Source organism: Labeo rohita, chromosome 9 (genome assembly GCF_022985175.1).
Source record: "Labeo rohita strain BAU-BD-2019 chromosome 9, IGBB_LRoh.1.0, whole genome shotgun sequence".
In the NCBI taxonomy this organism is placed as follows: Eukaryota; Metazoa; Chordata; class Actinopteri; order Cypriniformes; family Cyprinidae; genus Labeo; species Labeo rohita.
In genome coordinates, this window is record NC_066877.1 from 40,814,356 (window position 1) to 40,829,498 (window position 15,143).

The 15,143-nt window shown below is 39.8% G+C and overlaps 1 protein-coding gene across 3 annotated transcripts in view; it reads right to left on the reverse strand.

Moving 5' to 3' along the window:
- The window catches only part of LOC127171472 (bactericidal permeability-increasing protein), a 33,074-nt gene extending 22,387 nt beyond the window's left edge, over positions 1 to 10,687 (reverse strand). For 2 of the 3 annotated variants that reach the window (XM_051120158.1, XM_051120159.1), the window contains exons 1-2: positions 10,491 to 10,687; positions 10,208 to 10,325 (exon numbers count right to left, since the gene is read on the reverse strand). In XM_051120158.1, coding sequence (XP_050976115.1) covers positions 10,208 to 10,313 — 106 coding nt within the window. In that variant the 5' untranslated portion in view covers positions 10,314 to 10,325; positions 10,491 to 10,687. Of the gene's footprint in view, positions 1 to 10,207; positions 10,326 to 10,490 lie in introns of those variants that run through there. The other variant, XM_051120161.1, reaches the window with a different exon arrangement.
- Between the last annotated feature and the right edge of the window lie 4,456 nt (positions 10,688 to 15,143).

Here is a 15,143-nt window from a genome sequence, read left to right on the forward strand (position 1 = left end):
ATACAAGAAAACATTTTTACCCATCCCTCAATCGTCTTCAAAATATTTGTATATTATTATTAGGCCATTATTATCACCATCATCTTCATCAACATCATTATTATTAGCCTATTATTATATTTTTATATTTTCCTTAATTTCGATCTTACATAACGTTCTTATTAATAATAATAATAAGAAGAAGAAGAAGAAGAAGAATATACAAATATTAAATTAAATGTTTCATGTTAGTAAAAATGTTTTAAACAACTCTGATAATCCCAGGTTGCTATGGTCACGAAGGTTTGTTTATGCATGAGAAAAATATGCCGTTCCCTCATCATAATAAGACGTGGCCACGAGAAATGGAAGTCGTTCCCTCAACATAGCCTCTCCAGGCCACGACATCGTTACCTCGACAAAACGGTCTCGTGGCCACGACATAATATAACGTTCCCACAAATTAATATCTCGTGGCTGTGTTATATTATCACGTTCTCACGAGTTTATATGTCGTGGCCACGACAAAACTAAGTGCACCGAAGACCTCCCCTCCCGGTCACCGTAGAATACTAGTTTGCTAAACACACTCACGGTCAAAACACGCATCGACTCAGTGATACATGAAACACTGATTACATTACACATAACATTACTTGTTTTATTTTAGATATTATTACAATAATGCTGTGATGAGCACCACTGTCCTAATCGTCCATTTTGAAGAGACTGGTTAATTGTCCTGAATTACGGCTGGTCCCGCACTGATTGTAAGGCAAAACGTGATTGGTTGGAGCGAGAACATGCAACGATTGGTCAGCCCCACGTGGCCGGTATCTGATTGGCTTAAGTAGAAGGTGGGTGGAGTCCATGCATTTGTGGATCAGTGTGCGTCTTGACGCTTGAAATGTTTCAAAATCCACAAATACGCGCAGCGATTTACAAATGCACAGAGAGCAATCCACAAATACGCGCAGCGATCCACAAATGCACAGTACGCGATTCACATATAAATGCCGGGCAAAGTTGTGTTTGTAAAATAAAAAAAATATTTGTGAGTATGTTTTTTATTTGCAATTCTAATTTTTTTACTTGTGAATACAATTCATGTTTGTGGAACTCTAAGATTTATTTGTGGATCTCATTCTATTTATTTTGTGAATATGCTTTGTTTTTGTCAATCGCTTTACATTTATTTGTGGATCATAATGTATTTATTTGGAATTATGCAACGATTCTAACCCCATATATATATCCTCGAGTCCGAGTCCAAGTACGAGTCATCAATCCGTGAGTCCAAGTCGAGTCACAAGTCCAGAGAGTGGATTCTCGAGTCGGACTCGAGTCCAAAGAATAGTGACTCGAGTCGGACTCGAGTCCGAGTCCAGGACTCGAGTACTCCATCACTGATGCGTGGGCATATTTACATATTTTATTTCTGTGCTGTGTAAATGGGTTTAAATTTTCATACACTGCCTGGCCAAAAAAAAAAGTCACTGTCTTGAATTTAGAAAGCAAATATTGAATGGCATGGGCGTCGGAACCTGAATGCGGGTGGGACAGGACCCACCCACTTTTGAAGACCAATGATATCGGACCCACCCACTTTTTTAGAGCGCCATCAGTCAAATACATTCCACATGATGAATGCGCTAATATAGTGTTTCTCAACGGGGGCGTTCGGACAGCATCGGGGGGGGGCGCTGGAAGCAGTATTTTTGAAAGGGGGGCGTTGAGCTGTTCCTGGGGGGCGTTTGGTCAAGACGAGTTTACACCAAAGATGTATGAGCTGAAACTTGCAAAAGAAAACAGTCTGCCACATCCTGACGCTGTCTTTACTGGATACATCAAAACGCACTTTCTATATCAATTTCTCAACTTGTCGGTAGCGCAGGCGTGTGGAATCCCGCAGCAGAAACAGAACGCGGCACCCGTTTACTGTAGCGCTCGCGCTCAATTGTTACTGAACGACTGATTGTAACGGGATCGATGTGCTTTAACACACGTGTGGCGCTGTTCGCGGTCAGTGTAGTAGTGCTGTTCACTGCTAGTTTACACCAGTACTCCCGCTCCTAGACCTGACGGTGTATCATTTCCTTAGCAACGACTTCAGCACTTCAGTGTTTGCTTGACTTTCTGTAGCGCAGCTGCTGCGTCACAACAATAGTAAGCATTTACACACGATAAAGCAAGAGATGTTTTTTTCTTGTTTAGAAAAATTAATATTAATACTTTTGTTTGTTGATTGGCTGCGGTTGGTTTGAATACCAAATTTCTAAAGAGTTTATTCAAAGCTCACAGTTGTAGCCTAATTTATATCCACGTGGCTTTTTTGCTCCATTTTTGCTTCCAATGATAATGATACTTAAAATGATAAATCAAAAATGTGATGAATGTCATGTGCTATTCAATGATAAATGATAAAATAAAATTATGTATGAGCTGTTTTGGGGGTTAAGATACATGCTTTTAAAACAGGCCTATATATTATAAATAAAATATAGCCTATAATGTACACTACCATTAAAAAAGGTCAGTATGATTTGTTAATGGGTTCATAAAAAAGTTTGCATTTGTTTGTTTAAAAAAACAGCCTACAGTAAAAACAGTAAATCTACCATTTTAAAATGTGTTTTCTTCTCATGCTAAGCTACAGTATATTACTACAGCTTTCAGTGTCACATGATCTTTCAGAAATTATGCTGATTGTTGCTTAGGAAACATTACTTCTTATTATTATAGCTGGCACAACACACTGACAAAAAAAAAAAACAAAAAAAAACAAGATTTGAAATTTATTGACTATAACAAATAAATCAGGACAGCACTAAAACAGTATCTATTTTGAAAATGAGGAGCATATGTTTCCCATCTTTCTACAACCCCAATTAAAAGTTGGGGCATTTTGTGAAATGCCATAAAATTAAGAATATGTCATTTGTTCTCTTTAGCCTATATTTAATTGACTTAAGTACAAAGAAAAAATCCAGTGTTTTCACTGGCCAACTTAGTTTTATTTTGTTAATATAAACACATTTTGAGCCATGATCCAGCTTTGCTTGCAAAGACTGAGAAGCTTCATTTATAGCCAAACATGATTCCCTCACCAATTCACCTGCTTGCTGTGTTTCAAAGCAGTTTATTTGGTTTTTCTATAACCTTTTCACTTTTATTTTGCCTCTGTCCCAACTTTTTTGGAGTGGGATGCATACTTCAAATCAATCAATAAATATTTTATAAATAAATGTTTATATTTACAAAATACATTTAAGTTGGTCAATGAAAACTTTGGAAATCTTTTCTTTGTACTTTTGCCAATTAAATAAACGTAAAATAGAATGAACAAATCACAGAGTTTATAATTTTACAAAATGTCCCAACTTTTCTAGAATTAGGGTTGTACTTAGTTTTTTTAAGTAAACTTTGAAATATTCTCACAAAATCTATGAAATATAGTAAAGTAGGGTTTATGTGTTAATGTAGGATTTACTCACCATGTCCACTATGTCATTTTTATTTAGTCTTTTTAAATTTGGGGCAACAAGATATATCTGCATCTCAACAACACTGAAGCTATAGCAATGAAAACCACCAACATGCTTAAAAACTCTGTAACAGGACAATTAGACTTTGATTTATTTGATGGGGGCCGGTGAGGGGCCTGGATAATGGGTAGGGGGGCGCTGGCCCAAAAAAGGTTGAGAACCACTGCACTAATAGATTAAGCTCCGTGCTCATGTGTATGAACAGGCAGCATCTGGGGTGGTCGGAGCGGGCGCGGGCACATCAGGCGCAATCATCAAACATATTTAGGGACTTTAAGCAGCAGCCAAGGATGGAACGGCAACGGCATTCCGACGTCATATTGCGCGTTCACAACTTTAACTGCTACTTCTTGACGTTCTACTGTAGCCGTCTACTACGGGAGAACAGCTGGTTTGCCGTAGTCTTTACAACGTCACAGATTAGGTAGATAAATGTTACATTTTATAGTATATACTAGAGTTGAGCCGGATACTCGGCTGAAACGAGTATCCGGCACGGATAAAGCACTTTTGCCGAGTACGAGTATCATACGAGTAATACGAGTCAATATCTGTGCTCGGATTGAATAAAAATCCTCATTGGGTAGTTTACTGTGTCTGCGTTCTGTGATAGGCTAGTAAGACGCATGCTTGAGTTGTGTATATACATATATGCAAGTGATTTCATATGTGGATGTGCGTGAACTTTTCAGTGCAAACGGAAGGCATCTCAGTGCAAACGGAAGGCATTTCAGTGTAAAAGGAAGCAGCGGCACTTCCGGCGGAATTTCCATTTGCCGGGGCATTTTAAAACGCTTAATATGACTTAATACATTCAAATAGTGTTTTAAAAAGACCTTTAATATAGCATACGATGTACCGGGCGAATTTCCACTGGGCACTTTTCAAAATCCAGTTCAGCACCGCCGAGAGTTCGCGCGATGGTTCAAACAAAACCGAAAGTAAAACGCGCACGCGCCTTCAAAAGCAATTTTAATACCCCGCGTTTAGAGCGCCACTCCCCAATGCGTGCAAATTAGGCTACATAACATATTTATTCTGTATTTCATAAATAAATAAATAAATAAAAAAATCACACTGCTCAAGGTTAAAAAAAGAAAGTTATGTTGAAATGACGTTCATTACATTTTACTTCATAATTGCAACCGCATGTGTTGTATTCATTGTTGCAAAACTTGTTCTGTATATAGTTCGTTTGTTATCATGATCAAAACCACTGATCTGAAGCTCAAGGCTGATGCTGTCATGTAAATAGTTTTCTAATCAGCAATAAATATAACAATTTCTGATCAACCCATATCAACTGCATGCTTAAAATAACATACCGGTTAAAGCCCCGCCCATTTCAAGACAACATGGCCCACTTCCAGGTTAAATCTCACCCACTTCCGGGTTAGGCCCCGCCCACTCCGAGTACAGATACAGATACAGATAATTCATATGGTTAACAGATACAGATACAGATACAGATAATGCTGTACTCGCTCATCCCTAGTATATACCACTGTAATTCCATCAGTATACGATTCTGCCATTAGTCTTTCATTTAATCGGTGTTAATATGTTTTAAACTTAAGCCAATTTTAACGATGTTTTCATTTGTACAAAGATATGTCTGCTGTTGGCATAAGCACCTAGTTGCTTAATGATTTTTACGTTCTCAGCTACGGCAGGGTTACAGCCTACTTCCGGTCATTGTAGCCGTTCCATTGGAAGCTTAAAGTCCCTATTTCAAAGGAAGCGGGCGCCACGGTCCTGACCGCATCGCTGTCTATACTGGGTGTGTTTAGGGAATATTCGCGCCTGCTGCACTCCTATATCACAGCAAAGTAAACAAAGCATCTGAGCATATCTGCTGCTCAGATACACCTAAGCCTACCTGATACTTTATTCAGACTTTTGGATTATTTCCTTCATTTTTATTTTTATTGAAAACAAATGCCTTTCCGACGTAAAATGAGATGTGAAAAAGCAAAAGACCGATTTCGGCAATAGGCGGTGTCAAAAAACACTAACTATTCGCTAATAGCCGTCGTTTGTAGTGTTGTCACGTTACTGGATAGAGACAATATACATCATAAAAGGCACCATACTACAGAAAATGGCATATACTCCACTAATTTTTTTTGGGGGGGGGGGACCCACCAACATTTATTTTGCCCATGTTTAATCGCCATTTTAATCATTACTGCAGCTTTGCATTTCACATGCATACACTGATTAACCACAAATTAATCATAATGTTTGCTCAACTTGCTTTTTAAGACACTTTTACATGGTGTTTGGACAATAATGTGTGTTGGCAGTGTGTGAACACAACCACCCTATAAATCCACCCACTCCTTATTTTTTAATCCCCATTAAACCAATCCAGTCTGATTAGGCATGCAATTTTGATTCTTAAAGCAATATCATATCACAATCTGTAGCGCTCATGGTGGCAGGCTGGTCTCACTGCAAGAGCTTGAGTCTAGCAAAGTACTTCTGAGAAGAAGAGGAGACGGTCAGGTCTTACCAAATCTAGAGCTCCCAAGAAAAAGGCTTGTAATTGCTCACCATCCCTTCACTGAACGATGGTAGTTCTATACAGCCTGAGCATGCCCAAGAAACTACCGCTGTTTAGTGGACCCACATATTCAAAAGAGCTCCTCTACTCATTCCCACGAAAGTCAGTTCCCCGCCCCTGTGCAGCAAACTGCTATTCATAAAATTAGAACCCCTTACCACCCAGCCTTAAGGCATGGAAAGCTATGCCGGGTGTGTCAAGATGGGTTCCAAAAACCACAGAATGAGGTTTCAGTGTGCACAAAGGCCACCTCGCTTCAGAGAGATCATTCAAATTTCAGTACGGGACAGCAATACTCATGTTAATGATGACAATGATACTCATACTACTTGCAAAATCAGTTCCTCTAGCAAACAGCAAGTCAGGCTTTTATAGCCTTCCTCGTTCCCAAGAGAGATTATAGGCAGAATGCTCCCTGACTATTCAGGGACGGACTATTCAGGAGATTGGCAGCATAATTCAAATTAAGGAATTCACTTCTCCTCAGGGCTTTTCAGAGGATGCCCAGCCTCATGTCAGCCACCTCCTCTGTGATTTGTCTGGGCCTGCTCAACATGCGGGTCGCTAGTTTTGGTTCAAAGCCCATGAATTATGAATTAAATAAAATAAGTTTGAAAGTTTGACTATTTCTTATCATCAAAGTATGACAAAGGAAATGAAATGGATATTTTTCTAATTTAAATAGCATGGCAAGACAATTATTGTTACATATAATTATCAGCCATGCAGTTGATAAATGACAATAGGTTAATGTGTCTGCTGTGTGCCAGCCAATGATTATTCTGACAGAACATACCTGGAATCTGTTGCCATAGTAACTAACTATGCACTTTCCTGTGCATCATGCTCTTATTTCAGTGCAGTTGTTAATATTGTGGTTATTTCAGCAAATGGTTTCATACATTTACCTTTACAGCATTAAGTTAAACTTTTATATATTCAATGGTACAATATTCAATTTAGAGATCAGTGATGCGCACGCATTTTAGACGCTTTGTTTTTGCTCAGTCAATGTAATAAATGCACATCCTTAAGCCATGTTTAACTTCTGATATGACCTGTTTCAGGGACAGCCAACATTGCAGTCGATTTGAAGACATCACATTCTGAATCATTCCTAGCTCAAACCAGATTCAAAAATCTCACAGCCATCGTGGTCAAATATTGTATCATCTGTTTATATTAAATTAATAAAAATATATTAAATTAATATCTTCTCTGATACCCATTTTGTGACTAAATCTATGAAGCCAATTCTTTTCAGTCAGCTGGTTCACAAATACCACTAAATGATTCATTTATGAATTTGACTGATCCAGAAGATTAAACTTACAACAGCTAATATCTTGTGATTCAATAAAACAGAGATAGTGAGTTAACAACAAACAACTAAATTTGTCTAGTAGTTCTCTGAGCCAGGATCCGATCTATTTAAGCTCAAATCTGTGTGGAATAAGACACTTCTTTTTTACTGGAGTAATATTTCATTAGTGTTTCTGTACTACAAAGTTTGAGTACTCCATTCACCACCAATGAATATTTCATAGCCTAATTAATTTCTCTCGCCATTGAACTCTGAACACATTTTGTATCATGGATGCCAATAAAAGAAGACTGAGCCAATCAAAACAAGAATGTGGTGGAGTCACATGTGCAGCCCTGTCCCAGATGCAGCCTCGCCCCAGTCTGCAGGCTGCAGCCATGTGTATTTGGTTTTATGTCAGGGTAACCCACCTATGCATCAGAGCTGTGACCCCTTAGACAACTTCTTGCTTATTTCAATCATGTGTCCCATTGGGACTGACCTTCAGAAGGATGGTGGTTACGACAAATGTATCCAACCTGTGTTGGGGTGCCCAGTACATGGGCAGACCGGCGTTCACTCCTAGTCAACCTGGAGCAATGCCTGCACATCAACTTGAAATAATTGGCAGTTTTTCTACCGCTAAAAAAAACATCCTACTGAACTTAAAGGCGCACCACAACCTGATCCGCTCAGACAACACAATGATGGTAGCCTATAACAGTCACCAAGGCGGTCTCGGATCACCCTCTCTTCACATATTGGCTCATCACCTCCTGTTATGGACACAAGGCAAACTCCTCTCACTAAGAGCTGTTCATGTGCTGGGCAGACTGAACCAAGGGGCAGACATGCTGTCCTGGGACAATGTATCTGCATAGGAATGGAGATTACATCCCCAAACGCATTGAATGATTTGGTCTGTCTTCGGGGAAGCAGAGGTGGACTTCTTCACAACAAGACAACTCTCACTGCCTATTTTGCCTATTATGCCTCACTGCCAGTATGCCTATTTTATTTTTCCAGACAGCAAGATGCCCTGGCCCATGATTGGCCCAGTGCTCGCTTGTATGCCTTCCCCTCAATTGCCCTGCTACCTCAGGTCGTCAAGTTAGTCATGAAATTCAGACGCTCAGTCTTTCTGTTGGCCCCACTCTGGAGAAACCAGGTATGGTTCCCCAAATTGATCCAGCTGCAGTTAGCAGCCCCTTGGCTAATATCATTGAAGAAGGATGTTCTCTCACAAACGAGGGGAGTGATTTGGCACCCCAGGCTAGAGTTGTGGAGGCTTCATGTCTGGCCCTTCGACAGAAGCCTTTGCAGCTCCCAGTGTGTGTGACTAATGCCATTGTAAAAGCTAGCACTTCAAGACACCTTTACACCCTTAAATGGTAAGTCTTCTGTGACTGGTGTTCAGCACAAAGCCTGAACCTGTACTCTTGTGATGTGTCCCATGTGCTAACCTTTCTACAAGAGCCGTTGGATAAGGGGTGCATAGCATCCACACTCAAAGTTTATGTAGAAAAAAGTTTATGTGGCAGTTATTGCAGTGAATCATTCTCCCAAAAGCAAAAGTTATTGCAGTGAATCATTCTCCCAAAAGTGTTGTAAGCCTAAACACATTGTAGAGCCCAGATTATTACGTTTCTGAGGAGAGCTTGGAAATTGAACCCGCCTCATCCTCCTACAGTGCCAACTTGGGACTTACCCTTTGAGCCATTCCGATCGGCCAACTTGCTTAAGACTGCCCTTCTCCTGGCTTTAGTGTTGGTCAAGCGAGTGAGTGACTATAAAGTCGTCCTCATACCAAGACATGGTTACATGCCTAAGGTGCTCTCCACTCCGTTTAGAGCCCAGGTTATCACCAGAGCAGCTCTTTGTTTGCTTCGGAGGTTGTTCTAAAGGGCTGCCAGATATGAAGCAGGGTTAGTAGATGCAATAGCCTTGGCTTATGCCTCATTTGGCTTTGCAGTGCCCTATAGGTGTGAGGGCCCACTTCACCAGAGGAATGGCCTCCTCCTGGAATTTCTTTTGGTGAGTTTTGTTGGCTACCAGCTGGTCGTCACCATCTACCTTTATCAGATTCTAGAACTTGGATGTCCTTGCCCTGCAGGCACAGATCTTGTCCGCTAAATTTGATCTATTTCCCCTTTTATGACTGGAAAGGGTTATGTTACTTAGTCCTCAGCCTAACAGCTCGGGTCTCTTCCTTGGCTTATGCCTATCGGAGTCCCCAATACGAGTGCTAAACACAGAACAATGCCTTGCAGAGCAGGCATTGTTCTGCATCTGCTCATAGCATAGCGCTATTGGATACATTCCCCATATGCGTTAGCGACACAATGGGACAGACTGTTTGATAGGGAGTGCTCAGGTTACTAATGTAACCTAGGTTCCCTAATATAAGGGAATGAGCTTTGCGTAGCTTGCCGTGCTATAAGCTGGACGCGAATCAATGGCTGTCGCTTTTGTTGAAATATTCTTAATGAAATGGTGCTCTGAGCCAACTTATATAGCGAACGGCTCCTCCTCTTTTAGTGGGTTAGAGCACCATTAGTTTGTGCAGCTACGTGAAAAAAAAAAGTGAAAATCATGCATCAATAAGTAGTAAACAGGAGTTTCCCCATATACGTCACTGACGCAACACTTATTCTCGTATATCAGGCAACTGAGGTTACGTTAGTAACTGAAGCGTTTTCCATGTCCATTTAGAGTTTCACCCAATATTTTTTTCAACCACTACAGTAAAAATATTAAAGGTTAATTTTTTTTTATTCTATAGAGGTAGGAAGATGTCTTGTTTTGCATTCTTACCATACTCAAGCCCCTTCTGAGTTAATCTGACTTTAACTCCTGCACTGGTGCCTGTAGCCACTGATACCAGGTTCACAAGGACCAGAACACACCACAGAAACAGCATTTTCAGTCTAGCCTATGAGAGATACATATCATGGGCATAAAAACAGGTGTTTACATTCTTTAATTTTTTCCAGTGAATATTGAGATTTAGAACCTGTTATTTGGTGTGTCCTTTACCCTGTGATTATGTAGGTAGGGTAAGCATAATCAAATCTAGCCAAAACCATTAAGCACTCACCGGTCCACGGGTTGCAGTCCTTCAAGAATAATGTAGAAGACTCCCTTGTGGTTTTTCTTGTTTGAGGCTCAGTCTGTAGTTATAAGTAAAGTCTTAAGGGAGGCAACTATAACAATAAAATCTTACTTTATTACAAAGCAGTTAATGGAAAAATAAAACAAAAAAAGTTCTTGGGTATCAGGTGTCCTTCATGCTTAATGCAGGCAGCATCTGAAGAACGGTTTACTCTTCAGACCTTTTATACTGCTTTTTGAGGAACTCCACTAGCATATCAATGTCTGTGTCTCATGACGAATGTCCTTCCTCTCTCACTTACTGCCTATGTCTAGCTCTTTTTTTTCTTCATCATAGTCTTTGTCTGCTCACCTCAGCTTGATGTTGCAACATGTTGTCTGCACCACTATCAAACTCAGACATCTAACTTTCACAACTGATGCTTATTCATCCTAACAAAGCAAGTATTGCAAGTGCAATATTTTTTTTATATCAAAGTATATATGGTCTTTACCTAAAAAACAAGGAAATGACAACAATGAAAAAGGTAAAAAGCAATATTAATATCAATATTCAAAACAACTCCTTCCTGCTTTTTCCTGGCTACCTATAACATATTTTAATAATACCTCGTTTTTGTTTTCATGTACCTGTCAAAGGCTTTGGTTCTTTTCTTACACTTCCTCAATTCTATGGATAAAGGGATGGCAGAATATTAGGACAGACAGATGCAGGAGTGGCGAAGTGATACAGAATGGAGCAAGCAGGACCAGGAAGGCAATGATGGAGGAAGGAGCCAGGGAACAGCCGGGAGTCACAGGGTGAAGGACTTCCGGAGGATAAGCCGAGTAGCGGACGACCAGAGCCCAGCCAGGATGAAGGTCCACGGTGGAGTCACTAGAGGGAGGAGCCATGGTGGAATGACGCAGAGGTGTAATGACACAGGTGCAATGACACCGGTGATGGAGACCCACACGAAGTCGAGCAAACACAGAGCCTGGGCGACACTGAGGATCCAGAGGGCCTAGGTGGAGCAGCAGGCTCAATGGTGGAGCCAGAGCGACTGAGGACGAAGGTAGAGCTGAAAGGAAGGTGGAGCATGACAGAGCCAGAGGGATGGAGGGACGAGGTGAAGCCGGGAAAGTGGAATCCTGAGGCGGTGAATGGTCGATGATTGACCAAAGTGGAGCCGGAGGGACAAAGGAGCCTGGTGGAACCTCAGTTGAGAGACCGGAAGCTAAGAGCTGTGCCCCCTCAGGGGCCACACCCACAGCTTCCATAGCTCTGGGGCAGGGGTGCAGGATGGTACCCCCCGCCTGTGAGTGGAGATACCTCCTGACGGGAACCTCCCATGGAAAGCCAGAGTCAGGTCAGAGAACCATACTCGGCCTGGCCAGTATGGGGCTACCAAGAGAAGACTGACCCCGTCCCGGCGGACTCTCTCCAGAACTCCCGGGAGCAGAGTGATCGGGGCAAAAGCAAAAATAAAACAAAAATGCAACATGTTGTCTGCACCACTATCAAACTCAGACATCTAACTTTCACAACTGATGCTTATTCATCCTAACAAAGCAAGTATTGCAAGTGTAAACATTTTTTCTATATCAAAGTATATATGGTCTTTACCTTAAAAACAAGGAAATGACAACACTGAAAAAGGTAAAAAGCAGTATTAATATCAATATTCAAAACAACTCCTTCCTGCTTTTTCCTGGCTACGTATAACATTTTAACAATACCTCGTTTTTGTTTTCATATACCTGTCAAAGGCTTTGGTTCTTTTGTTACACTTCCTCATTTCTATGTAAATTCATGTACTCTTTAATCCAAATTTTTCCCTTTTTTGGTCTAAACACATCTTTCCTATGCACCATATCTCTTATAATAAGTTGGGACAAATTTTTATACTCAGCTTTACAATGGAAAGGTACTGTTCAAATTTCTGCAGCAATAGCAGTAAATTGGTTATTTCATTTTGGCATCCAATGTACTCTCCCCTTGAAGACACAGGTCAAATAGAGGTACTGCCTCTCCCCCTTCTCACTTTTTACAGTGTCTAATGGTTAGTATTTGGATCTTAAACAAAACATACCTGGAGTTACGCCACCAAAGCGGAAACATGATGAGCAAATATCAGTAAGTCATGACGGTTCTCGGTGTTTTAGTGAGAGATGGCGTTTCACTGATGGTGGATCAAAAAGAGACTGGCTGCAATTTGAAACGGTGACCAACACGATGACCTGCTCCCGTTTGGCAAAAACATGGAAAGGACAACGTCATTACCTGCCTTGTCAACTCCAACAGTCAAGGCTCTGACTACACTTCAGGAATCTACAGCAACCAAGATGAAGAATATGTTTTGCACAGTGCATGCCCTTGCAAAGAAGGGGAGGCCTCTATCCGACTTCACCTGGATATGCGAGTGAGTATTATTTATTAAATAGATCTATCTAGTTAGTTTAATCAGTGTACACAATATATGCTCATTCTTTATTTTTTCCATTTACATTTTAGAATGATAGTAATAGACAGTTGTATTTGTCTTTAAATTAATTTAAAGCACTCAAGCATAATAAGCCTTGAGATAAATTACTTGACTGAAATGTTAAGTAAAGGTTTGTTAACATTAGTTCACCAGACTAGTTAACATGAAACTAACAATGGACAGCACTGCTTATATAGCATTTTAAGTTAGTATATACATTTACTTTGTTTACAAACAGCAATTGCACTGTGAATTAACATGTCCAAATAATGAACAATTGTATGTTAACTAACATTAATAAAGATTAGCAAATGTAAAAATGTGTTTAATGCCAGTTCACATCAGCTAATGCATTAACCATTGTTAACTTATTGTAAGTTTTTTTTTCTCTTTCTTTATTTCAGATCGGATAAACAAAAAGACATTCCTGTGGGGAATACATACAGAAGTGCAACAGAAGCTAACGTGTTTCTTCATTACATTACACCTCCTACGTGCCTTAGACAACTTTTTAGAGGATACCCTGCTATAATCAAACACTATATAATTCATAATAATGAACCTTTAATTGACTATAGTCCATCTGCGCTCAAGCGCACACAAAGCTTCCCACAGAACACTGGCAGAAGTAATGATTATGAATGTGTCAGGAAAAGAAAACAGCAAAGAAGACTGCCTTAACATTATAATAATTCATTGATAAATGTTTTCTGTATTTTCGGCTGCAGTGATAAAGTCGATAACACTTGTCATCTCTACAGTGGATGGGCACGTTTGATTGAATGGATTACACAATCTGAAAATATTTGTTTTCCATTTTAACTGGCTTATTTAAAAGTAGACATTTCATTTTCTATAGATACGTTTTTCATGTCTGTGAAGCAAGCATGGAGTTTCTGTTTTTTTTTTGACACCCTCAAGTTCACAGAGACCTAGGGCCAGAATTACATCATGGACTTCACCACTTCCTGTGGATTTTTTTTCTATGATTATTTTGATAGACTAATGGTGATAGACTAACTCAGGAGGCAGCCCTAGTAACCATAGTCAGTTTAGCTGAAAACAGCTAAAAATTGTTCATGCTAAAATAGTCTTATTCATATTCATCCATGTATACTCATTTATCAATAAAATAGCTACATTACTTAAACACCAATTCCATCATATCTATATTAAAATGAAATCAATTGTATCTTCATTTTAGCAATAAAAGGAACAACTATCAGGGGCATGTTTCTAAATTATTGTAGGCTATGTCTGGAAAAAAAGGAAAATGTGCAACAAAGACATGACACTATAGTTTGCTTTTTTAAGTAGTTTTACTTGTTGAAAATTCACACATTAATAATCTAAATTATTTATTTTTTAAGTCTGTTTCAGTGACTGGCAGAAACAAAAGGAACCTGACAGAAGAGAGAGATGGGGAAGAAACAAGTGGGGCATTACATATCCCAAAAAATACAAGATATAATAAAAAAGAAAAAGAAAAATGACAATGCATAATATGTTTAGAATTCTGTTATTGTTCATCTTCACCATTAATTGTTAATATAGTTTTAGAATTGTAATCATTCCCATTATTTTGTAGTTATTTGTTAGAATATATATATTTTTAAAGGGGCTGTAAGATCAAATAAAAATTGTTTTAATGGTTTCTTGTGGTCCTGCAGATTACTTATTACTTACTTGTCGCAAACACCACTTGACAGGAAAATTGGGGCAGGCACTATGTAATCAATCAATCGATCACTCGATCGATCAAACAAACATTTTGACCAGCTAAGACCAGCCTGACCAGCTTAAACCAGCTAAGAGCAGCCTGACCAGCTAGTAGACCAGCAGTAGTTGCCGATCACAGGGGTATGGACAGAATCAGTCAAAATAATGAATATAAATTGTCTGGAACTCCTTGCAGTATCTCTGGCCCTAAAACATTTCCTCCCGCAGGTGAGAGGCTGTCATGTGTTAGATCGGACAACACAACAGTGGTTGCCTATATAAACAGGCAAGGGGGAGTCAGATCGAGGAGTCTGCATGCCCTGGCAAAAAGAATATTGTTATGGAGCAGAAAACACTTGTCTCTCAGCGCAACACATGTGCCAGGCCACATGAATATAGGGGCAGACCTGCTATCAAGGGGGAATCCTCACCCAGGGGAATGGAGGCTCCAACCA